This window comes from Stegostoma tigrinum, chromosome 5 (assembly GCF_030684315.1).
Source record: "Stegostoma tigrinum isolate sSteTig4 chromosome 5, sSteTig4.hap1, whole genome shotgun sequence".
Lineage (NCBI taxonomy): Eukaryota > Metazoa > Chordata > Chondrichthyes > Orectolobiformes > Stegostomatidae > Stegostoma > Stegostoma tigrinum.
The window spans coordinates 111760493-111786228 of NC_081358.1; the positions used below are offsets into that span (position 1 = coordinate 111760493).

At 42.1% G+C, this 25736-nt stretch overlaps 1 protein-coding gene across 4 annotated transcripts in view; it reads left to right on the top strand.

Annotated features, from left to right (window-relative positions):
* LOC125451742 (focal adhesion kinase 1) overlaps positions 1 to 25736 on the top strand; it is a 481699-nt gene that overhangs the window by 103638 nt on the left and 352325 nt on the right. For all 4 annotated transcript variants that reach the window (XM_059646207.1, XM_059646206.1, XM_059646200.1 and 1 more), the window contains one exon: positions 4778 to 4804. Coding sequence is in view for 1 of the 4 variants with exons in the window: in XM_059646200.1 (XP_059502183.1) it covers positions 4778 to 4804 (27 nt within the window). In the remaining 3 variants the exon portion in view is untranslated. The remainder of the gene's footprint in view (positions 1 to 4777; positions 4805 to 25736) is intronic.

Consider the following 25736-nt stretch of genomic DNA (forward strand, 5'->3'; position numbering starts at 1 on the left):
GCAGAAGGGAAGCCAGCTGCTGCCAGTGTGTGACTGCTGACAGTTTAGATTGTAAAGAGCGCAGAGTTGTGCCAGATGGCAGTATTCTTATTAATCAATAAAACCCAACTGTGATTTTCAAATTTTCTCTTCCTCAATAGTTGCTAATTTATTGTTAATTCAGATGTGTAGTATTTAATAATGAAGCCCTGATTCTGTTTCAGTAGGTCTTGCAGTAAAATGTTGAGTTGGATCCTGAGAAGTAGAATTAAATCTGGAAAAGAAAAATAACTTCAGTCTACCCTTAGAGACATGAGGCAGATTATTGCCCGAACCATGGGAAACTAGCATACTAAGAAATAGATTCAGAGCTTTTTCCAATGAATTCAATGTTGGGTTTTTAAAATCATTTTAGTTGAGTATTATGATTGCTAGTGGAACAAGTGAACAATCTCTTTTGAATTGTTTTTATCTCAGTCTATCAGAATAGTAACACATTGCGAAACAATGCCATTATAAGTCGGCACCTTCCAAATGCTTGAGGGTGGACAGCAGAGAGCAGAAGGGGATGGAGGCAATAGTACATGGCTACTCAAGTTTTTTTTTATCCCTTTTAAGTAAATTGGTTTTAGCATCATATTTCACAATTTACTCCAAGCATGACACAGCTGAAGGAACGCAGTGTAGAGCTGGAGAAGCATAGCAGGCCAGGCAGCATCAGAGGAACAGGGAAGTTGACGTTTTGAGTCGGGATCTTTCTTCAGAAATGGGGAGGGGAAAGAAAGCTGAGAAATAGAGAGAGGAGGGGTGGGGAAGGGAAAATTAAGTGGGATGGTGATAGGTGAGTACAGGTAGGGAGTGTCATTGTGATACTGACATTGTGTCATAATGATGCCACCACAAACTGGAGGAGCAGCACCTCATATTCTGCCTTGGGAGCCTCCAGCCCAATGGTATAAACGTGGATTTCACCAGTTTCAAAATCTAAGGGGATGCAAATGTGTTGTCATTTTCCCATCCCTTGTTTAAGCAAGAAAACATTACATTGCATTTTGAAAGCCTAGACTTGAAACTATCAAGCAATGGATTGTAGTTCTTGAAAATGACAACTTTCTTCCAATATAACTTGCCATTGAGGAAAGCCATAACTTAGTTAAAATGAATATGTTCTGTTCATTTGAGGACAGTTCTCATGCTGGTACATGAGACACAGAAAATTTGTTTGTGGGTTCAGCAAAATGATTAAGATGGCAAATTGAATGTGGGCATTTGTTTCAAGGGAAATGGAATTATAAAACTAGCAAAGTTTTATTGTAAGGCCCTAGTAAAAACACCCTGAAGTACTGTATACAATGGATGTGAGTTTGCTTGCTGAGCTGGAAGGTTCGTTTTCAGACATTTCGTCACCATTCTAGGTAACATCATCAGTGAGCCTCCGATGAAGCGCTGGTGTTATGTCACAATGTGGTCTCCTCCACGTTGGGGAGATAAAGTACAGTCTGGGCAATTGCTTTGCAGAACACCTGCATTTTGTCCTTTTAAAAATGACCCAGAGCTTCCTGCTGCCTGCCACTTCAAAACACCATCACATTCTCTGGCCAACATCTCCAACTCGGGGTTGTTCCAGTGAAGCTCAGCCCTGGCGGGGGAAAGAGCATCTTGTTTTGTGCTTGAGGCTCTTGTGGCCTTCAGGACTTAATATTGAGTTCAATAATTTCAGGGCCTGACCATATTCTCCGTGTTCTTATCCTGGCTCCAACACACCAGACCTTGTCATTCCATGAACTACTATCGCAACCAACCCATTGTCAGCTACTAATGATCCCCATTAGCAGTTGTTGATTCGTCCAGACTGATCATTATTCATTCCTTTGTCTGCCCAATTGCTGTTCTGTTTCCCTGGGCTCCATCTTCATCTATTGTTTACTCATCCTCCTCCTCCTCCTCCTCCTCCTCCTCCTCCCCCCCCCCCCCCCCGCCCCAAATATCTTCAGCAGAAATGCTATATGTTTTCTAGCTACAATTAGTCCAAAGATTTACTGGATCTGAAACATTTAACTCTGATTTTTCTCTCCACGTATACTGCCAGACCTGCTGAGTGAGTTTTTCGAACAATTTCTCTGTTTTTGATTTCCAGCATTCATAGTACTTTGATTCTTTTTGTTCAAGCTCATTCATGTGCCCATAGTCACCTGTCCTTCCTCCCAAGCTTGTGTACTTACCATGTCTTAAATGACTTAGTGTATACCACCCCCCACAAAAAACGTTTGAAAGTCTATCTAATTTCTATTAAAATTGATTAAAATTACCCATTACCACTATACCTTTAGCAAATATGTTGTTCGTTGACAGCTTGTCCAAGGAATGACTTTTGTACTGTTGTGAGACAGTGCGATTGAACAATCATACTTATCAAATGATGTCTAAAGGTTAATATCAGACAATTTTAATTTACTTCAAGCCAATGGTCTGTGGGGAAGCAGTAGCATAGTGATAATGTCACTTGGCTTGTAGTGCAGAACCCCAGGCTAATGTCTGGGAATGTCAGTTTGTACCCACTATGGGTGATACTGAAATCTGAATTCAGTAAAAATCTAGAATAAAGAAAAGCTAGCCTAATGATGACCATGGAAACGCAATCAGTTGTGTAAATACCCATCTGGTTAACTCATGTCCTGTTTGGAACAAAATCCTTACCTGGTTCGGCTACATGTAACTGCATGTATAAGGAAGACTCAGAGGCTCTGCAAAAAGGCCTAGAGTCACCTAGAGAGGGCATGTTCTTGCTGTAATTATAGGTTTTGTTGCAATGCCATACCATGAAAACAAAATAACATACGTAATGAAGTATATGCTTGCCTTCACTTTTCTAGACTGTTGGAATGAATATCCCAAGAAGAAAAGAGGAGTGGAAAAAGACCTATGCCTTCTGGATTTTAGAATAAAAGAGATTATCTCACTGAAACAAAAAAATTCTGCAAGAGTTTACCCTTGCAGGTGCTGAGAGACTGTTTCCATGTCTAGAATTAGCCACATAATTGCAAAAAAAATAGTGTTAACCATTTGTGACAGAGCTGAAGGGAATTGTTTTCACTAGGGTGGTTATAAATATTTGAAATTCTTAACCCCAAATTGCTCTGAGTGCCTGTTTGTTGAAAATATTGAAGTCTGAGATTGATGGACTTTCGTGCTTGAACTTGGTGCACAAAGTGAAGTTATAGGTGAAGATCAACTGTGATCTTTTTGAATGACGGAGCACGGTCAAGGGGATGTATGCTTCTCACATCCTATTACTTGTGCTCTTCGTATCCAATTATTTATTCAATTTGTAGAATCTTGACATACACAATTCCACCTTGGGAGCCTACAACCCAATGGTCTTAGTGTGGACTTTACCTGTTCCAAAATCTTCCAATCATCCCCCAGCCTCATCCCATGACCAACCCTACCTCTCCTCCCCACCTCCTTGACCTGACCCAACCTGTCCATCTTCTCTCCCACCTATCAGCTTCTCCTACCTCATTGACCCATCCCCATACTGCCTACCTGCCCTCACCTGTCACCATCCCACCAACCTTCCCCAACCCCTCCCCTCCCTTCTCTCTTTTTATTTTGGAGCTCCCTTCTCCTTCCCCCGTTTCTGAAGAACGGCCAACTTTCCTGCTCCTTAGATGCTTTCTGGCCTGCTGTGTTCTTCCAGGTCCACAATGTGTTATCCCCTGACTCCAGCATCGGCAGTTTCTACTGTCTCCATGTACAATTGACTGCTGTGTTTTTCCATTTTCCATTTTAAAAGTAATTCATTGGCTGAGAAATGTTTTGGCATCAAGATGTGAACTATGTAGAATAAATTTGTGTCTTTCTTAATTTGGTTTGTTTCTCTTTAATAAAAACACTTTTCAACTGTGACAAAAATATTGATTTAATAATTGTAGTTTTGTGTGGTGTCTTTGTTTTTGCAGAAGTTCAAAAATTATGTTATAAAAAGTATCCAAAATCTGTTAATGTTTGGAAATTGACTAGTTCGTACAAAAGGTTAAAGCACAAACAACAGATCAACTTCGTGTTTTCTTTGAACCACACCTGCTTGCTCAGGTTTTGAGGGTCAGTTAGTTCAGTTGGCTGGATAGCTGGTTTGTAATGCAGTAATCGGTGTCTTATTTATTTTCTTTTATTTTCTTTCTTTCGTTCTTTCTTTCGCTTGCTCTCTTTCTTTCGTTCGCTCTGTCGCTCTTCTTTCTTCACTCGTTCGCTCTCTCTTCGCTTGCGTGCTCTCTCTCTCGCTTGCTCGCTCTCTCTTTCTTTTCTCTCTCTTTCTTCTCTCTGTCTTTCTTGCTCTCTCTTTCTTCTTCCTTTCGTCTCTGTCTTCTTCTCTTGCTCGCTCTCTTTCTTCACTCGCTTGCTTTCTCGCTCGCTCTCAATTTCTTCTTTTTTTCTCTCGCTCTCTTTCTTCTCCTTGCTCTTGCTCTCGCGCTCTCTCTCTTTGCTCTCTCTCATCTTGCACTCTATCTCACACTCTCTTCCTCTAATGGCAGGGCAGGGCCATTTTATGGTCCAGCAGGACTATAAGGACGTTACCTTCACTGTTTATAGTCTTTTCACCCAATTATTCTAATCCAGTTCAATAGAAATGAAGGACTTAACTGCACCAATTGCTTGTACCAGAGGATTCCACACTAAGTCTTCAGTTCTTCTTCATTATTAATTTTTCGATTTCTGTTTTGTGTGTTTACAAGGAAGCCTGACATTGCTATAAGGCACAAACGTAAAGTAATATGTTTTTTTTTATTCCTTGCAGATCTTTCCAGTACACACCATCAAAGAGGTGAGTGTGCATTATCTTTTGATAAGTTTTAGATTTAATGTTGTTTTTGGAATGTCAGCAAAATTTATTGATGCATCCACTATTTAAATAGGTAAAAAATTAGTAGTAACAATATACCATCTAAAATTGGCTTAGTGAGAACCTTATGAGGTACACCAACACTAAATTGAATTGATGCTCAAGTCATTTAGTGTTGTGAGGAACAACTCTCATTCTCAATTATTTTCAGTGTTGTTGAAATTAATTGAAAGACTGTGCAGCCTTTGATTTGGATTACTATATTTTTATTTATAAATTATGTCCAGCCTTTTAAGTAAAAGACAGTGGTAACTGGTTTGAATTTTCTGTCCTTTCCACTTGTCAGTCATACTTCTGTATCACCGTTTACTGCCTGTGCCACATCTTGTGGGTATGAGAAAGACAGCAAGAATGCTCACTTCATTCATGGTGAGCTCATTTAGTGTTTTGATTTGTTACATTTGAAACTTGACTCAAAAGTACTGGCATGGAGGCAATGAGCCAAATGCTCGCTCTCTATGTTGTAAATCTTTATGTCACTGATGTTGTGTGCAATCCACTGAATGTGTTGGAGACTGGTAAGGGACCTCTGACACTGCTACAATAGAGAAATATTAATGCACTGCAGCAAAGGAGGAGTTTACATTATTTGCTCGTGCAAAATAAGAAAATGCATATTTTGACAAAATTAAATGAGGGGTATTGTGTTCAAGCTAATTTCTGCAGTATAATAGCTATCAGTTGGAAAAAATAACGAAAAGTAATAAAGGTCATTAAATTCTTATCAGCATTAATGAAGTCACCATTTTGCAAGTTGTGGGAGATCGTAGAGGAAATTTTACTAATATGCCGAGATGTCAGAAGACTGGAGTTGGCTAATGTGGTTACCACTATTGAAGAAAGGTGGTAAGGAAAAGTCAAGGAACTATAGATCAGCGAGATGGACATCGGTCGTGGAAAAGATGTTGGAGGGAATCCTGAGGGATAGGATTTTCATATATTTGGGACTGATCATAGCTTTGTGTGTGGGAAATTGTCTCACTAACTTGATTGAGATTTTTTTGAAGAAGTAACAAAGGATTGATGAGGGCACAGTGGTGAACGTGACCTATTATCAACTTCAGTAAGGCATTCAACAAGGTTCTTCATAGTACACTGGTTAGCAAGGAATACAGGGAGAACTAACCTTTTGGACACAGAAGTGGCTGGAAGGAAGATGACAGAGGGTTGCTTTTCAGACTGGGAGCGTGTGACAAGTGATGTGACACAAGGCTCAGTGCTGCGTCCACTTCTTTTCATCATTTATATAAACGCTTTGGATGAGAACAAAGGAGGTATGGTTCGTAAGTTTGTAGATGACACCAAAATTGGAGATCTAATAGACAGCAAAGAAGGTTACCTCAGAGTACAACGGGATCTTGATCAGAATGGACTTAGGAGAGCTAGAAGGGAGTAAGGCATTCTATATTTGTGTGAGGAACAAGAGAATGGCCAGAGTGAGGGTAGGGCCGATCAGTAATAATGGAGGAAGCTTGTGCATGGAATTGGAGGTGGTGGGAAGGTCCTTAATGAATACTTTGCTTCGGTATTCACCAGTGAGAGGGACCTTGATGTTTGTAAGGGCAGCTTGAAATAGGCTGATATGTTCGAACAGGTTGATGTTAGGAAGGAGGATGTGTTAGAAATTTTGAAAAACATAAGGATAGATAAGTCCCCTGGGCCAGACGTGATATATTCAAGTTTACATGGGAAGCGAGGGAAGAGATTGCTGCACATTTGGCGATGATCTTTGCGTCCTCTCTGTCCACTGGAGCAGTACCAGATGATTGGAGGGTTGCAAATGTTATTCCCTTGTTCAAGAAAGGGAATAGACATAATCCTGGGAATTACAGACCCGTCACTCTTAGGTCTGCGGTGGGCAAATTATTGGAGAGGTTTTTGAGAGATTGTGTTTATGATTATTTAGAAAAGCACAGTTTGATTAGAAAAAGCATAGCTTTGTGAGGGAAGGACATGCCTCAAGTCTTATCGAATTCTTTGAGGAACTTATCAGCCATGACTGATGGGGCAGACTCGATGGACCGAGTGGCCTCATTTCTGCTCCAATGCCTTATGGTCTTAGAGAGAGAATGTGACAAAACACATTGATGAAGGTGGAGCAGTGGATGTGGTGTACATGGATTTTAGCAAGGCAGTTGGTAAGGTTCCCCATGGTAGGCTCATTCAGAAAGTAAGGAGGCATGGGATTCAGGGAAATTTGGCTGTCTAGATACAAAACTGGCTGTCCAATAGAAGAGAGGGTGGTAGTAGATGGAAAGTATTCAGCATGGAGCTCTGGGACCTCTGCTCTTTGTGATCTTTGTAAATGACTTGGTTGAGGAAGTGGAAGGGTGGATTAGTAAGTTTGCTGATGACATAAAGGTTGGTGGAGTCGTGGACAGCGTGAAGGGCTGTTATATGTTGCAGTGGGACATTGACAGGATGCAGAACTGGGCAAAGAAGTGGCAGATGGAATTCAATCCAGAAAGGTTTGAAGTGATTCATTTTGGAAGGTTGAATTTGAATGCAGAATACAGCGTTAATTGCAGGATTCTTGGCAGTGTGGAGGAACAGAGGAATCTTGGGGTCCACTTGCATAGATCCCTCAAAGTTGCTATCCAAGTTGACAGGGTTGTGAAGGTGGTGTATGGTGTGGTGGCTGTCATTGGCAGGGGAATTGAGTTTAAGAGCTGCGAGTTTATGTTGCAACTTTATAAAACCATGGTTAGACTACACTTGGAGCTTTGTTCAGTTCTCGTCACCTCGTTATAGGAAAGATGTGGAAGCTTTAGAGAGGGTGTAGGAGAGATATGCCTGGACTGGAGGGGCAAGTCTTATGAGGAAGTGTTGAGGGAGCTAGGGCTTTTCTCTTTGGAGCATAGAAGGATGAGAGGTGACTTGATAGAGGTGTACAAGATGATGCGAGGCATAGATGGTGGATAGCCAGAGATTACTTTTTCCCTGGGTGAAGATGACTGTTACGAGGGGTTTAAGGTAATCTTAAAGTGATTGGAATAAGGTATAGGGGAGATGTCAGAGGTCGGCTCTTTACACAGAGAATGTTGGGTGCATGGAATGCGCTGCTGGCAGTGGTAGTGGAGTCAGATACATTAGGGACATTTAAGCAACTCCTGTATAGGCACATGGAGGCTAGTAAAATGTAGGGTACTTTAATCTTAGAGTAGGATAATAGTTCAGCACAACATTCTGGGCTGAAGGGCCTGTACTATTCTGTGTTCTAGATGGGCCAGTGGGTTGAGGAGAGGCAGATGGAGTTTAATTTAGTTAAATGTGAGGTGCTACATTTTGGAAAAGCAAATCAGGGCAGAACTTATACTCTTAATGGTAATGCGCTGGAGAGTGTTGCTGAACAAAGAGACGTTGGAGTGCTGGCTCATTGTTTCTTGAAAGTGGAGTTCCAAGCAGACAGAATAGTGAAGAAGGCATTTGGTATGCTTACCTTTATTGGTCAGTGCATTGAGTGTAGGAGTTGTGAGATCTTGTTGCAGCTGTACATGTCACAGGCCAACTTTGGAGTACTGTGTGTAATTCTGGTCTCCCAGCTATATGAAACATGTTGGGTTCAAAAAGGCTTTACAAAGATGTTATTAGGTTTGAAGTGATTTGAGGTAAGGGGAGAGGTTGAATAGTCTGGGGCTATTTTCCCTGGAGCGTTGGAGGCTGAGGGGTGACCTTATTGAAGTTTATAAAATCGTGAGGGGTATAGATGGGATAAATAGTCTTTTCCATGGGGTGGGGGAGCCCAAAACTAGAGGGCATAGGTTTAAGGTAAGAAGGAAAATTTTTAAAAAGGCCCTAAGGGGCAACCGTTTCACGCAGAAGGTGGTATATGTATTGAATGAGCTGCCAGGCAAAGTGGCAGTGGTACAGTTACAACATTTAAAAGGCATCTGGATGGATATGTGAATAGGCAGCGTTTGGAGGGATATGGGCCAATTGTTGACAAATGGGGCTAGGTTTATGTAGGATATTTGATCAGCATGGATGAGTTGGACTGAAGAGTCTGTTCCCAAGCTGCTCATCTCTTTTGACTCTCTGACTCTACTAACCTTATTGTTCTTTATAGGGAATGCCAGAGAGGAAACTGACAGAAGTGATCAGTACTTGAACAGTGGTATATATCCTGGATACATCCACCAAAATTCTTTGCACACAAATGTCCAGAGTGTGGGATTAGCTATATTTCCCTTGATGTTGTGCCACATCACAAAATGACCCTCTTTAGTGTGATGCAGTTTGATAGCAAGTTATTGCTATTTTGAATGATTGGTCATCCAAGTCATTAATAGCAATTCTGTAATCAAGGAGAGCGCTAGGATGAGTGAACAGGACGTTGATGAAATCACACATGGAATTTGGTCTTCACGTAAATGAAAAAATACACTTACAGTGGAGGCTACACAGCGATGGTTTAGAAGACTGATACCTGGACTGAGAAGATTAGCCTGTGATGCAGGCTAAGTAAACTGTCTATATTCGCTCAAGTTTAGAGGAGTGAGAATTTATTGAGGACAAACTCAGCTTCTGACCAGATTTAACGTATGTATGGAGGTTGTTTCCTCTGGCTGGGAAGTTTAGAACTGTCTTAACTGTAGGATAAGTGGCTAAGCATTTAAGAGTCAAATCATAAGAAATTTATTCATGTAAATAACTCTGAACCTTGGGAATTCTATATCCCAAATGATTACCAATGTACCATTGTTAACTATATTTAAGTCAGGGATAGATAAATATTTAGTGTGTTTGGGAATTGAGTGAAGTAGGGAGTAGGCGGGAAAATAGTTGTAAAATATAACATGTAAGAAACAGACATTCTAGAGTAAGTAATGGATTTAAACAAAATACAATAGGGATGTTAAACAACTGCAGCATGTGGAAGCAACTGGACGCTAAGGTGATCAAGTGTGAACACATTTATCTAAAGTCTTTACAACTTTGGATTTGAATTGAGGAGCTGGAATCTGGGCAGCTGACACTGTCATAGCAAGGAGGGAGAAAGTTACTTGGGAAGACTGGTCCAGGAGGCTACCACATCATTCCGATTAGGTAATTCAAGTTTAGTTTGTGATCAACAAAAGGAGTGAGAGACCATTAGTGAGACAGGTATGGGGTCCAGGGGGAAGTGTTTGAGGAGCCTTAGTTCCTGCAGTTCAACAACAATCAAGATTCTTGCAAGCTGTATGAACCAAACTGGGGACTGTAGCAGGTGATGAGTGAACTGATGACAGCACTGGAGCCATTCAGGTTGGCTGAGCAAATCAAAATGTTGTAGTAGTAGTAGTAGTAGTAGTAGGTACAGTGTAATTAGAGGGATAGACATTACTGCAGGGAGCAATGAGTGAGAATTCCAAAGACTCTGTTGCCTGCCTGGTGCCACACTTAAGGACGTCTGCTCAGGTTTGGAGAAGAACTTGGGGTTAGGGAGGATGGCATCCAGTTGTTTTCATCCACATTGTCACAACATTGAAAGGACTAGAAAGAAGGTCCAGTTGAAAGATTTTCAAAAGTGAGGTGCTACAATAAAAGACAGAACCTCCACGGTAATAATCTTGGTATCATTCCCTGAGCTGCACGCAAACTGACATTGGGTAAATGAAGTCAAGGAGTTAAATGTGTGACTCAAAGATTGGTGTTGCTGGGGGCAATGGCACCGATGTGGGGGAGACGGGAGCTACTTTGGTTAGTAGATTGCATAGGTTGGCCTTATACTCGATGCTGAAGAGAATGGGAGGTAACCTTATTGGAACATGAGACTTTGTGTGCTTGACAAAGTAGATGTGGAGAGATGTTTTTCATTTTGGGAGAGTCTAGGACCAGAGAGTACAGTCTCTGTGTGGTTGCACATTTAAGACCGGGATGAGGTGAAATTTCTTCTTGATAGATAGTGAATCTTGGGCTTTTGAGGTTGTGTCATGTAAGTATATTCAGGGTTGAGATTTTTTGAATCAGTAAGGGATCTATGATAAATGTTCAAAGGCAGGAACATGGAATTGAGGATATCAAATCAACCATGATCTTATCAACTTCATTCTGCTAATCAATCGGCCAAATGACTTGCCTGTGCTCTGCTGTCTGGTTTGGTGGTTCTTCTTTCATGGCCTTGTAGGTGACCTGACATCTAACAGACAGCAGCAGTTCAAGATCGCCACTTTCTTCTCAAGGGCAGCTAGGGATGGGTTATAAATACTTGCCCAGCCATCTATGCCAAAATCCCCTGAAAAAGGAAATAGGTGGGTGGCGTGGCGGCTCAGTGGCTTGTGCTGCTGCCTTGCAGCACCAGGGGCCCCGGATGTGATTCCACCCTTAGGTCTGTGTGGAGTTTGCATGTTCTCCCCATGTCTGCATGGTTTTCCTCCAAGTGCTCTGGCTTCTTCCCACAGTTCAAACATATGCCAGTTAGGTGGATTAGCCATGCTAAATTTCCCCATAGTGTCCAGGGATGTGCAGATTAGGTACATTAGCCCTGAGAAGTTTAGGACTATAGGATTAGAATTGTGGTGGTTCTAGGTAGAATGCTGTTTGAAGTGTCGTTGTGAACTCGATAGACCGAATGGCCTGCTTCCACACTGAAGGGATTCTATGTCTTCTAAATCGTTAAAACCCATTTGTGACCATGTTTTGGTCATCTGACCTAGAATTGCCTCTGTGGGCCAGTGTCATAGTTTGTTGAAAAGTGCTCTGTGAATCCCCTTGAGACAACTGATAATGTTAAATGTGTTATATTTTTAAAAAGTTGAAATCGAATCTTTACTTAGTCTGAGAAAAAGTCTTGACAGAAATTAATCACTCCCCATTACATCTGAAATCTTAAAAAAATCATAGGAAATATGTATCTGTGAAATAATAATAGAGAATGCTGGAGAAACTGAACAGTGAGAAAGAGTTAAGGCTTTGAGTGGAAACATTAACTTTCTTTCTCCAACAGAGAATGCAACCAGACCTATTGAGTTTCTGTAGTATTTTCTGTTACTGCAGATGCTGGGAATCTGAAATATTTTGCATTTGGTTCAAGAGCTGCAAAGCCCTTCTGACAGGAGTGGGTGGTTTTGTAAGCAACTGAAGTAGTCTGAAATGTTATTATTTCTGAATATACCACCATTGTACAAAGTGTGCATGGAATCTGAAAATATACCAAATTGCCAGTGTAGCTGCCAAATTGAAACTGCATGTCATCTAAAGAGTTAACATGTAATATTATCATGCTGTGCTAAAATCATACAGTAGATCTGGCTATGTTCAGTTATGTATCTTACCAGATGGGGTTACAAGCTCTGTACGTGATATCATGTAGCCTATCTATATGGGAAGCAAATAAGAATATCAGACTTGAGAAGAAATTTGCCACAGTGTTCCATTAATAGCCCATTAGCACAATGTAGTGATTTGAAAACTGGGACATTTAGCAGAGTTGTGAAGCAGAATCTAGTGTGTGAAGCTTTAATGGGAACTCAGCTAAACTGTTCAGCATAGTGAGCTAATAATAATCTGCACTTAAACTGGTAACACAGTTTAGCTCTGACACACGTATTCATATTTAGCCATGTAGCTCATTGTCCACATTTCAGTTTTGGAAGCATTCAAAGGAAATAGAGGTAAACTATGATAATCCGAACTGAGTATATTACCATGGCAAACTAAATAAAACAATTTGCTCATTTCAAAATTACAGGCCCATGTACGTATTTTTGACGATTCATTTAAATAAGATTTTTCATATTGAGTCAAATTTTATGCAACATAAGAATGAATGCGGGCTACTTTTATAAGGTATTTCAAAAAATGATTTTCAGCAGTTTATTTTATCACAGGATGTTGGTTTGGCATGCAAGACCAGCATTAATGACCTCTACCTAATAGCCTTTGAGAAGATGCCTTTTGCACTGCTGAAGTCCCTGGGATGTAGGTATGCCCACGATGATATTAGGGGAGAGTTCAAGAATTTTGAACCATTGACAGAGAAGCAATGATGATGATGTTCCAAGTCAGGATGGTATGAGATTTGGAGATGAATTTACAGATGGTGCTATTCACATGCATCTGTCGCGTTTGATCTTTGTATGTGATAGTGGTCGCTAGCTTGGAAGAAGCTCTCAAAGATGCCTGGGTGAGTTACTGAGTGCATCTTGCAGATGTTTACAAACTGCTGTCAATGCCACTCTCCCTCATCACTGGCACCCAGCTCTCTTGGCCACGTTTGGACCAAAGCTATGATTAGGTCGGTGGGTTGAGTAGCCCTTGCAGACTGCAAACTGTGCATCAGTGAGCAGGTTATTGTTAAGAATGAACTGTATGATAAAATTGTCAATGACACCTTCTATCATTTTGTTGACAATCAAGAATGGACAGTGAGGTGATAATTAGCTGGCTTGGAATTTTTTTTTTGTACACAGGTTATCTCTTGTTAAGTTTACATTACCAGGTAGAAGCCAGTGTTGCGAAACAGTTTGACTAGTGGTACTGCTAGTTCTTTTATACTATTGCTGGAATGTTGTCAGGGCCAGTAGCCTTTTACAGTACCTTCAGTTGGTTCTTGATATCATATGTGGAATAAATCTTACTGGCTGAAGACTAATGCCTGTGATACTGTGGGCCTGAGGAGGAAGCAGCGATGGATCATCCACTTGGCAACTGTGGCTGAAGATTCATGTAAATGCTTCAGCCTTCTTTTTTTTACTGGTGTCTTGGGCGCCCCCATCATTGAAGTTGGGGATCATTGTGGTGATTTCAGCTGTTGTTCAATTGTCCATTACCAGTCATGGCTGGATTTGGCACTGTGGCACATCATAGATCTGAATCTATTGGTTACAGGATTGCTGTGGAACCCTACTTAATGCATTCTGCTTTAGGTATTTGGCTTGCAAATAGACATGTGTTGCAGCTTTACCAGATTGATACCTCCTGTTTACATATGTCTGGCGTTATTCCCTGCATGACCTAGTGCACTTCCTTAATTGGCTTTCTTCAAGCCCAGGAGCCGTTAACTGAACTGTGATGAAATCTGTATTAATTTTACATTTTCGTATTATTGTGTATTATGTGGGCTTCATGATGGGTGAGTTATAAAACTTTTCACTGCATTTTTCATGTAAAAGTATACGACAATACATTTTTCTATTCTATTCTATTTTGTTCACTGATAAAGGGTTGATTTCTGGCTTGACGGTGGTGGTAGAGTGACAGATATGCAAGGTCTTAATGTTATAGGATGTGGTTGAATACCATTTTGTTGTTGATGGTCCTCAGTGCCGCATGAATACCCTGTTTTGAGTTGCCAGATCTGTTAGTGATCTATGCTGTTCAGCATGTTGGTTGTGCCACATAGGACAATGGAGAGTATCCTCAATGTGAAGACAGGACTTGGTGTCTGCAAGTACTGTGCAGTTTTCTTTCCTAATGATACTTTCATTGTCAGATGCATCTTGATTGATTGTCCAAAGATGGACAGGTTAGGTGGCTTGGCCATACTAAATGTCCATTGTGTCTGGAGATACCCAGGTGAGTGGATTTTGCATGGGATAGGGTAAGTGGGAGGTTCTGGGTGGGCTGCTGTTTGGAGGATCGCTGTTAACTTGAGGAGAACTGATTCATCAGCTGAGAGTGGTGCAGTGGATGGCAATTAACAGAAAATGTCCTTGCCCTTGTCTGACTTGATGCCACGAGACTTTGTGGGGTTTGGAATTATGCTGACAACTTTCAGGGCAAGTGTGTTCAGACTTTGATAGCACAGTACTGTCACCTGGGGTTGGTCTGTTCCATCAGTAGTCAGTCTACAATGATTTTAAGGTAGGTTTCCAAGAGGTATGGCTGTGGTTTGACAATGGTTTGACCCTTCCTTGGTGTACCCTTCTGATTTTGGCACAACATCTTGGATATCAGTAGGGAGTTTGTAGGACCGATGGGGCTACATTGATTTGATTTATTGTCACATGTACATTAGCACAGTGAAAAGCTTTGTTTATGAGCAGTACAGGCAGATCATCATAAGCAAGGACATACAGGTCATAGTTGAAAAAATGCTTGGACAGAGGCACACAGATTACATCACACAGGCCATGCAGTAGGCAATATCAACATTAACAAGATCGGCATTATTTCAAATTGGAGAGACCATTCATCAGTCTAATAACAGCAGGGAAGAAGTTGTTCTTGAGCTTGCTGGTGCTTGTGGTCAAGTTTCTATATCTTCTGCCTCATGGAAGACGCTGTAGGAGAGCATTACCGGGGTGGAATGGGTCTTTTATGTTGGCAGCCTTTCTGTGGTAACGGAACGTGTAAATGAACACCATGGATAGTATAGAAGATAACAAAGTGTGGAGCTGGATGAACACATCAGGCCAAGCAGCATCTCAGGAGCACAAACGCTGACGTTTCGGGCCTAGGACGAAGGGTCTAGGCCCAAAACGTCAGCTTTTGTGCACCCAGACAGATTGACATGAAGATGTCAAGTACATTGCTCCCTCTTGTTGCTTTCAGTGGTGCACCTGTAAAAGTTGTTGAGGGTCCTTTGGACGTGCTAAATTTCCTGAGCTGCCTGAGGAAGAAGAGGCTTTGTTATGTCTTCTTGGCCAGTGTAGCTCTATGGGATGCCTAGGATCTTTGTCATTTATTATCACTCCTAGCTTGACCCTCCCAACCCTGTCAACATCAGCTCTATTGATGTGGATGGGGGCGTGTTCTCCTCCATTCTTTTTGAAGTCAATGATTAGTTATTTTGTTTTGCTGACATTGAGAGAAAGAGGTTGTTATCAGACCACCACATTATCAGCCTACCATCTCCTCTCTGTATTCTGTCTCGTTGTTTAATGTCCGTCATACTATGGTGGTGTTGTCAGCAAATTTGTAGATGGCTTTCATTTGGAATTCAGCAACACAGTCATGGACATACAAGAAATATAGTAGGGAGCTGGGAATGCATCCTTGGGAGGACTCCAGAGCTGACTGTTATCATGGAGGATGTGCAGTTATCTACCTTCACTGTGGATTATGGGTCAGAAAGCTGAAGATCCAGTTGCAGAAAGCAGAGTTGAGACCTAGGACTTGGAGTTTTGAGATGAGTCTGGAGGGGATAATGGCGTTGAAGGTGGACCTGTAGTCAACGAGCAGGCATCTGACATAGGTGTCCTTATCCAGATATTCTAGAGGGCAGGGCAGGGCAGTGCAGGGCTAGGGAAATGGTGCCCGCTGTGGATCTGTTTCATTGGTGGGCAAATTGTTGAGGTTCGAGGCAGGCTGAGAGACTAGAGTTGATGTGGACTTTGACCAGCCTCTCAAAGCACTTCATGATTATGAAGGTCAGGGCCACTGGGCAGCAGTCATTAAGGCACTTGTGTGGTTTCTTAGGTACTGAGATGATGGTGGCCTTCTTGAAGCAGGTGGGCACTATGGCTTGTAGGAGGGAGAAATTGAACATGTCGGTGAATACCTCCAGAAGGTGACCCACACGGGATCTGAGTATTAGGCCGGGGACTCCGTCCGGGCCCGTCGCTTTCCTTGGGTTGACTCCCAGGATGACCACTCTGTCATCTGCAGAGGGGACAGTGGGCATAGGTGTGTCCAGGGCTGTTGGTACGGGTGACACCGTGCTACTGGCACTCAGCTTGAACTGAGCATAGAAAGCATTGAGTACATCAGGGAGGGATGTGTCTCTGTCTGCTACCTTGCTCTGCTTCAGTTTATAACTCAATGTTGTTTCGGCCTTGCTATACGCGGCAGGGGTCTGTATGGTTGATTTGGACCTCTAACTTCATCTGGTACTGCCTCTTGGCATCTCTGGCTTTGTGGAGGTCATATTTGGATTTTCTGTATAGGTTTGGGTCTTCTGACTTGAATGCTGCACACCTAGTTTTCAGTAGGGTGTGGATTTCCTGGTTCATCCAAGATTTCCAGATGGGGAACACTTGACTGACTTCTTTTGGTACACAGCCCTCCATGCATTTGCTAGTTAAGCTTGTGACACTGGTGGTGTACTCATCCAGGTCTCTTGCTGAGTACTTGACTACAGTCCAGTCCACCAATTCCAAGCAGCCCTGGAGACCCTCTTTCACTGCCTCGCAACAGCGTTTATATTCCTTTGTGAAGGGTCTTCCTGCTTCAGCTCTAGCTTGTAAGCTAGGAGGAAAAACGTAGCATGGTGATGTGATTTTCCGAAGTATGGGTGGGGCATGGAGTGAAGGCGCCTTTGGTTGTGTAGCAGTGGTCCAGGATACTTGGTCCTGTAGTGGGGCAGCATCCTCTTGAGATTGGCTTGCTTGAAGCCATTAGCCACGATGTATAAGGCCTTGGATAATTTCGTCTCCAGAGTATTTGTGGTGATGTCAATTTCATCCAGAGCATTCTTCACATCCACACAAGATGGAATGTAAACAGTTGTCAGGATGGCAGAGGTGAACTCCAATGGCCTGTAGTAGAGACAGCATTTAACTGTAAGGTTTTCTATGTCCGAGGGGGCAATGGCTCGGTAGGGTCGCTACGTCTGAGCACCAGGAGGTGTTGATCAGCAATCGTACCCCACTGCCCTTTGCCTTACTTGAGGATGTTGTGCACTCTGTGAGATGTATAGAGAACCCATCAGCTTGTAGGGTGCAGTCAGAAATTGCATGGGTGAACAAAGGCTCTGTGCAACAGAGCACATATCAGTCTCTCAGAAGGTAAGCTAGATCTGAGTTCATCCATTTTGTTTTTGGTAGCCTGGATGTTTGCTAGTAGTATGCTGGGGAGGGGTGTGACTTGAAACCGCATTGTTTCAACCTTGCCTCAATCCAGCATGTTTTCCCCATTGTTGTTGTTTCTGTTACCTAGGTTGATGTTGGGTGGTCTTTTCAATTTAATTTCTCACTTTAAACTTTGTAGCAGTTGTGTACAATTGAGTGGCAGACACTGCAGCAGACTGTTCACTGGCAACCACATCACTGTGGGTCTGGAGTCCAATGTAGACCAGAGAAAGTAAATTTCGCAGTAAGTCTGTGAATCTGATGAATTTATACAACAATCAACAAAGATTTCATGATTAGTTTTTAATTCCAAACTTATTAATTCAATTCACATTTCACCATCTGCTATGGTGAAATTTGAATCCTTTGTCCCAAAGCATTAGCCTTGGCCTCTGGTTTACTGCTGCTGCGATGTTAGCCACTTTCTCTCCACTCACCAGAATTCTGTTTGTGTATTAAATAAATTTTTCTGATTTTACGTGAATTGTTATCATTTTTAGTTTGTTCTTTTAGAGTTGTTTGGCACAGCCAGATCAGAGTCAGAGTCATAGATTAATGGATTAGCTTTTCAGAACAATTCATACATCTGAAATGATAACTGAACAAATAAGTGCAATTTTCAGTATGTTAACTTTCTTTGTGATTATGTTGTTTTTGGAATTTAATGTGTTTTCTAAGTGTTCTGTCTATATGAAGCTGACTAAGACACCTTTAGTTCCCATCCGTCTGTTTGTAATAACATTTTGAACTGTTCTTTATATTGCATGATAAAGAACAGGAGGTCATTTGATTCATTGTGCCTGTGTGACTGTTATTCAAGCAATCTAATTAGCCCCACATTTTCCCTGACAGCACTATTTTTTTTCTTTCAAGGGATTTTGTTGCTACTCATGAATGTTCTTTGACCTTTCAGGCAATATATTCCAGACCATAGAACTTGCTGAATTTAAAGACAAAATGTCATCTCACCTTTGGTACTTTCGGCAATTACCTTGAAATCATACGATTTAGTAAAGACTCTTCTGCCACTGGAAATGGTTTTTCTTTATTTACTGTGTCAAAATTGTTCGTGCTGTACTCTTAATATGTTGGTTAGGTACTGAATTGGAGAAAAGAATAAATTAAATCAGTCACAAGTAATTCAATGTTTAAATGCTTTGTGATGTGAACAGTATATTATGGCACTATAAATGTGACTGTAATATTCTGAATATTTCTGGCATTTACCTCTAGGGCAGACTGAAAGCAGATTCATTGCCAGTCCTAAAATACATATAGTTTTAGTGTATAGGCATTATTATTAATAATCCAAAAGATGTATTCTTGCAAAAATAATATTCCATTCTCTTACTCATAGTTTAAAATTTTAATTGCAGCTATTCTTTAATTACTGGTGTAATTGTTGAGTGTATTCAAAATATAGATCCATTTTAATTTCCTTCGCAAACAAATGTTTGGACCACATATTGTGTATATTGCTTGTCGTGTTTTTATGAGTAAAGTTAGTGGAAATTTTATTCAAATGCTAACTGCCATGTAAGTCACTGGATGCCCACAACAGCATTCTCCATAATTTAATAGATTATGAACGTTACTGTTTGAGAAATATATTTGAATGTATCCTGTATTGTCATTTGAACTATTTTGTATCCTTCTGAGAAGCATGATGAAGGACTCTCTGACTCAGCATGCATATATCCAGCAAATAGGTGAACGGAGCAGACTATAAATCCTATACTGGGCTAAAGTGTCCGGCCTCAACCAAGAAAAGCATAGGTGCGTGGTACAGCATTAAATTTGTCCTGAATGCCAGTAGGTAAAGGAGTACAATTTTCTTTTCATGGGATATACTGTCGTAACTGTGGCCAACATTTGTTCCCTCTCCTGAAAACGGTATTTGAGCTGCCTTCTTGAACTGCTGTGATTCTTGGAGTTTGGTGCTACCTATAGTGCTGTTTGAAAGGGTTGTTCAGGATTTTGATATTGAAGGAACAGAAAAATAGAGTTTCAGATCAGGATGGTGTGTGGCTTGGAGAAGAACCTGCGGGTTGTGGTGTTACTAAACTCTGGCTTCCCCCATTCTGATCTCATACAATATACATGAATCCTTACTCCATTAAAACTGTTTGCTTGTACAATGGTAATAAAATGTGAGGCTGGATGAACACAGCAGGCCAAGCAGCATCTCAGGAGCACAAAAGCTGATGTTTCGGGCCTAGACCCTTCATCAGAGAGGGGGATAGGGGGAGGGAACTGGAATAAATAGGGAGAGAGGGGGAGGCGGACCGAAGATGGAGAGTAAAGAAGATAGGTGGAGAGAGTGTAGGTGGGGAGGTAGGGAGGCGATAGGTCAGTCCAGGGAAGACGGACAGGTCAAGGAGGTGGGATGAGGTTAGTAGGTAGCTGGGGGTGCGGCTTGGGGTGGGAGGAAGGGATGGGTGAGAGGAAGAACCGGTTAGGGAGGCAGAGACAGGTTGGACTGGTTTTGGGATGCAGTGGGTGGGGGGGGAAGAGCTGGGCTGGTCGTGTGGTGCAGTGGGGAGAGGGGATGAACTAGGCTGGTTTAGGGATGCAGTAGGGGAAGGGGAGATTTTGAAACTGGTGAAGTCCACATTGATACCATATGGCTGCAGGGTTCCCAGGCGGAATGTGAGTTGCTGTTCCTGCAACCTTCGGGTGGCATCATTGTGGCAGTGCAGGAGGCCCATGATGGACATGTCGTCTGAGGAATGGGAGGGGGAGTTAAAATGGTTCGCGACTAGGAGGTGTAGTTGTTTATTGTGAACCGAGCAGAGATGTTCTGCAAAGCGGTTCCCAAGCCTCCGCTTGGTTTCCCCAATGTAGAGGAAGCCACACCGGGTACAGTGGATACAGTATACCACATTGGCAGATGTGCAGGTGAACATCTGCTTAATGTGGAAAGTCATCTTGGGGCTTGGGATGGGGGTGAGGGAGGAGGTGTGGGGGCAAGTGTAGCATTTCCTGCGGTTGCAGAGAAAGGTGCCAGGTGTGGTGGGGTTGGAGGGGAGTGTGGAGCGGACAAGGGAGTCACGGAGAGAGTGGTCTCTCCGGAAAGCAGACAAGGGTGGGGATGGAAAAATGTCTTGGGTGGTGGGGTCGAATTGTAGATGGCGGAAGTGTCGGAGGATGATGCGTTGTATCCGGAGGTTGGTGGGGTGGTATGTAAGGATGAGGGAGATTCTCTAAGGGCAGTTGTTGCAGGGGCGGGGTGTGAGAGATGCGTTGCGGGAAATGTGGGAGGCATGGTCAAGGGCGTTCTCGACCACTGCGGGGGTGGGGGGGATATTGCGGTCCTTGAAGAATGTGGACATCTGGGATGTGCGGGAGTGGGAGCTCATCCTGGGAGCAGATGCGGCGGAGGTGAAGGAATTGGGAATGGGGATGGAATTTTTGCAGGGGGTTGGGTGGGAGGATGTGTATTCTAGGAATAGCTCATTGGTGTCACTGCTTTATTCAAGGCAAAGCTTGTTACAAATTTCCAAGTTTTCAACAAATCATGATCATGAGTGCCTGTTAGGTCACATTGACACCTTGGATGAAAGATTCATGAATTTCAATACATTAGGCAACTGAATGAAGTGGAAAGGTTTGAAAACATGCCGAGTCAAATTCACAGTACGTGAGAAGACAATGCTGAAGCAGCACCACAAGAAAATCGGTGGTGTAATCATAATTTACATGTTCAACAATTGGCTTCTTCAGCCAATCAACAGAGCAGATTTGACATGTAGTTCCCAAAATGACATTGCTTAGATCTTGAAGCTATGGTGACCACTAGCCCGAGATCGCAGCACATTGCATTATTAAAGATTGGGAGTCTACTACCTGGTACTATGCAGATTCTTTCATGCATGCCCTTGTGCAGTTGTCCATATTTGGACAAAGTGGCAGTGTGAAACATCAGTTCCTGAATACTGCATTTTACTTCCGTGGCCGGTCGACTTCAGTGGACTTGACAGATAGTTAGTTAGTTAATTAGTGAAGGATAGTTTTGCTGCAGGTCTTATCAATTATGCTTTTTTTTGTAAGTACTTAACTGTTTCACTGAAACTGGTAAAATTAAATTCCAAAGCTTGTATTTAACACACATTGTCGAAGTGTATTACAGTGTTGGCCGTTGCAGTGTCTCAATCCGTAGGCCCATGCTGTGAAAAGAGTTCTACTTTCTCCTCCCTCGGATGTCACAAGCAGTTCGATGTATCGATTTATTGAGGCTCAGTCACTGTTCGTGTGTTGGAAAAGGCAGAAGCCATTTTGTGTCCAGCCGCCGAGTTCCTTGGGTCTTTGCTTTGCTTTCCATTTGCTGTTTGTTGAGTGAAAATTGTAGATTTGGAGCCATGGCAGAATTTCCAATCCTGTCTATTGAGCCGTTATCAATATTCGCTCGTCCTTCCCCATACGCAATTCGGTGCGCTATCCCCAGAAATTCACCTAGGTTCCATCTGATTTTGCGTTTCAAGTCCTGAAGTGGATCGACTTGTGACCACCCGGTGTTTCACACGCAAGAGACTTCAGCTGACATTTTCCAATATTTGACCAACTTTTCACCAATACCCCTGCCGCACCCCCACTTCAAAATAGTCATTGTCTGTTTCTGCCTGGAACTTGCTGACCCTGTCTGGTCCAGTTGGTGGCACATTTGCTGCTCAGTCAGAAGATTCAAGATTGAGTTCTGTTCCAGAGTTTGGAGTATAGCATGTAGAGTACCACTCCCAGAGCTGCACTGGGACAGTGCTGCTAAACTCTGCAGTGTTGCCTTTAAAACCTAGCTGTCCCATAGAAATTTTTTGTCGGTGTTTGTTCCCTATTTGCTTTTTTTTCTAAAAAAACACCAATTTCCCCACAAGTGTAGAACAAGTCATGTGAGCTTCTTTTCAGTTTGCTGTGTAAATATGGGAACTTTGGTCAGAGAATTGGCCTTTTTTGAGCAAGGTTATGCTGAGCCCCAATCTGCTCCCTCCAATGGACCTGAATGTTGTTCTGAAATTATTTTTGAAAATGAATATCTATGCTGTTTTCTACAGTGTCTTAGTCAATGTCTTTGTCAATGTTTTTATTTCAAAAAAACCTGATTATCATCACGTTGTTTGTGGGAAATTCTTAAGGGTTTAGTTTTGAAGGGTCACTGGACCTGAAATGTTAACTCTGCTTTCATTCCACAGATGCTACCAGACCTGCTGAGTTTTCCCAGTAGTTTCTGATTTTTGTATATGTTGCTGCTGTGTGCCCTGCAGATAAAAGCACCATAGTTCCAGATTGCCTCTCATAGAGAGAGATGACCAACGAGTTTCACCTGAGGGTCACCATGCCTCCTCCAGGGGAGTGGCGCGGTGGAGAAAAGCGGAACCTCCATGGTAACTTCAGCTAGCGTGGGAGTTGAACCTGCGCTGTTTAGTGTCACTCTGCATCGCAAACCAGCGGTCCAGCCAACTGACCAACTGTCACCTACATTACAACAATGACCACATTTCAGAAGTGTTTCGTTGGTTGTAGAAAAGGGCAGAGGTAGGCTGTATGCCAGTCCCCCCCCCCCCCCACAACCCCTACCCCATCCCTACCAGCCTGATCTATCTTTTAATAAGATTGTGACTGTAACTTCAAATTAATATTCCCACGTACCCGGATAATATTTCACTCTCTTTCTTCCTTACCAAGATTTTATTCACTTCTACCTTTAAAAATATTCAAAAATTCTGCTTCACTCACCTTCTCAGGAAGAGTTTCAAAGACAGAGAGCAAACAATTTCACCTCACTTCTGTTCTAACTGAGTGACCCCTAAAGTTTAAACAGTAAAGCTTAATTCTAGATTCTTCCATTCTCCCTATCCATATCTACCTTGTTAAGACCCCTCAGCAACTTACATTTCATGCTTGTCTTCTTTGCTTACTCTAACAAACTCGAACAAATACAAGCTTAAGTTGTCTGACTCTTCCTTGTAAAGCACCCCACCCCTTTCCAGGTATTAGACTAGTAAATCTTCTCTAAATTACTTCCAATGCCTTTACATCTTTCCTTAAATAAAATGACCAGTACTGCACAAGTACAGTTGCACGAAAGCCCTGTATAATTGAAGCATATCCTCTCCTCTCTTATATAATGGTAGCATTCCATTGGCTTCCCTAATTACTTGTTGTATTTACATATCAAACTTTTTCAAATAATGCACAAGGACACCCAGATCCCTTTGCATCTCAGAGCTCTGCAATCTTTCACCATTTGGATAATCAGCTATTTTTTGAAAAAAGGATTGCCAAGTTATGTTCCATGTTACAGATAGCAAGAATGGCAGAAGCTGGAGTCAGAAATAAGTGTGGAGCTGGGAGAGCACAGCGGGCTGGGCAGCATCGGAGGAGCTGGAAGTTGGCGTTTTGGGTTGGGACCCTTCTTCAGAAATGGCTCTGAGGAGTGGTCCTGACCCGGAATGTCAACTATTCTGCTCCTCCGGTGTTGCTGGCCTGCTGTGTTCCTCCAGTTCCACCCTGTGTTGTCTCAAGTTCCATGTTACATCCTTGCCCACTCACTTAAACTGTCCACTTCTTTTAGTAGACCTCATTTTGTCCTCTTCACAACTTAGTTTCCCACCTAGTTTTGTGTCATCAGTAAATTTGGCAACCATACCTTTTTCGGCCAAGTCGTTTGATATAAACAATAAACGCTTGAAATGATAGCACATGTTAAATCTTGCCAACTTGGAAAACACCCATTTGTGCCTACTCTCTGCTTCCTGTTAGCAAGCTGGTGTTCTGTCCCTGGCAATATGTCAATTCTGTGCCACTAACTTTGATTTTCTGTAATAGATTTTGTGGCATTTTATCAAATGCCTTCTGGAAAACTCTTGGGGATGTACTGAGATCAGGAAAGGCATGACACACTTTTAAGTATTAGTGTCAACACAGGAGATATTTAATGTAATTTTATCATTTTTAAAAGAATTATATAATTAATTATTGTACATTATTGTGGTCTTTTGCAAGATTGGGACACTTGGCATGGATTCCAGCACTTTGCTCCAGCCTTCTCTTTAATAAGGACATGTCATTCTCAGTGAGATTATTAAGTACAGGTAGAGCATTGACCCTTACAAAGGAGATCAAGTAAATCCACAGTCAACACCTACGCTCCCAAGTCACACTGAAGGATGTAACACAAGTCCAGTCCCCTATGTGTGCTTTTGAGGAGCCTTTAACTTGTCACAGTTGAAAAAGATCACGAAGACCAGAAGTGCAAATGTGATGCAGTGCAACTGCATTATACATCAACTTTTGCAATGCTGTGGAGTTCACCTGTTTGACAATTAACCTGATTGGCAGATAATCCCTGGTAACTGCACATACTTTTTGTTCTTCAGTCCTGGCTTCTTTATTTCTCCCTAGCTTAACCACGATTGATATATTTCATGCTTATGATGAATTGTGGTGATTATGACTTTTGAGTCTGTGTAATCTTTTGTCATCTAGAGCCCAAAGCCCTGGATTCTGTTTGTAAACCACACTGTTTCAGGATGCCTATCTCTTTATTCTCAGGGCACTTTGTAAAGCCTATCTCTTATCAAGCCTATTGTCATCAAATATCTCTTTTGGGGGTGGCTTCAGTATGAAGTGTTGCTGATAAAATCCCCATACATGCTTGAAAGTATGTTAGCACATTGAAGACACCATACAAATGCAGTTGGTTCTTTATTTCCCCACAGAACTTGGGCACAAGCTTCTGCAATCACCAGTTTTATAAAATAATGAGAGTTACGGATAGGGTTAATGATAGTTGTCTTTTCCCCAGGAATAGGGGATTTCAAGACCAGGGGGCACATTTTTAAGGTGAGCGTAGAGAGATTTGAAAAAGACATGAGGGGCAAATTTTTGAGAGTTGTACTTGTGTGGAATGAACCTCCTAAGGAAGCAGTGGATGTGGGTATAAATAACAATGTTTAAAAGACATTTTGGATAAGTGCATGAATTGGAAAGGTTTAGAGAGATATGGGTCAGGAGCAGGCAGGTGGGACTAGTTTAGTTTGGGATTATGTTCGACATGGACTGGTTGGACTGAGGGGTCTGTTTCCATGCTGAATGACTCTGACTCTCTGCCTCTGGCTCTGTTCTCTGTCCCCTGTCCACAGCAGCATCTC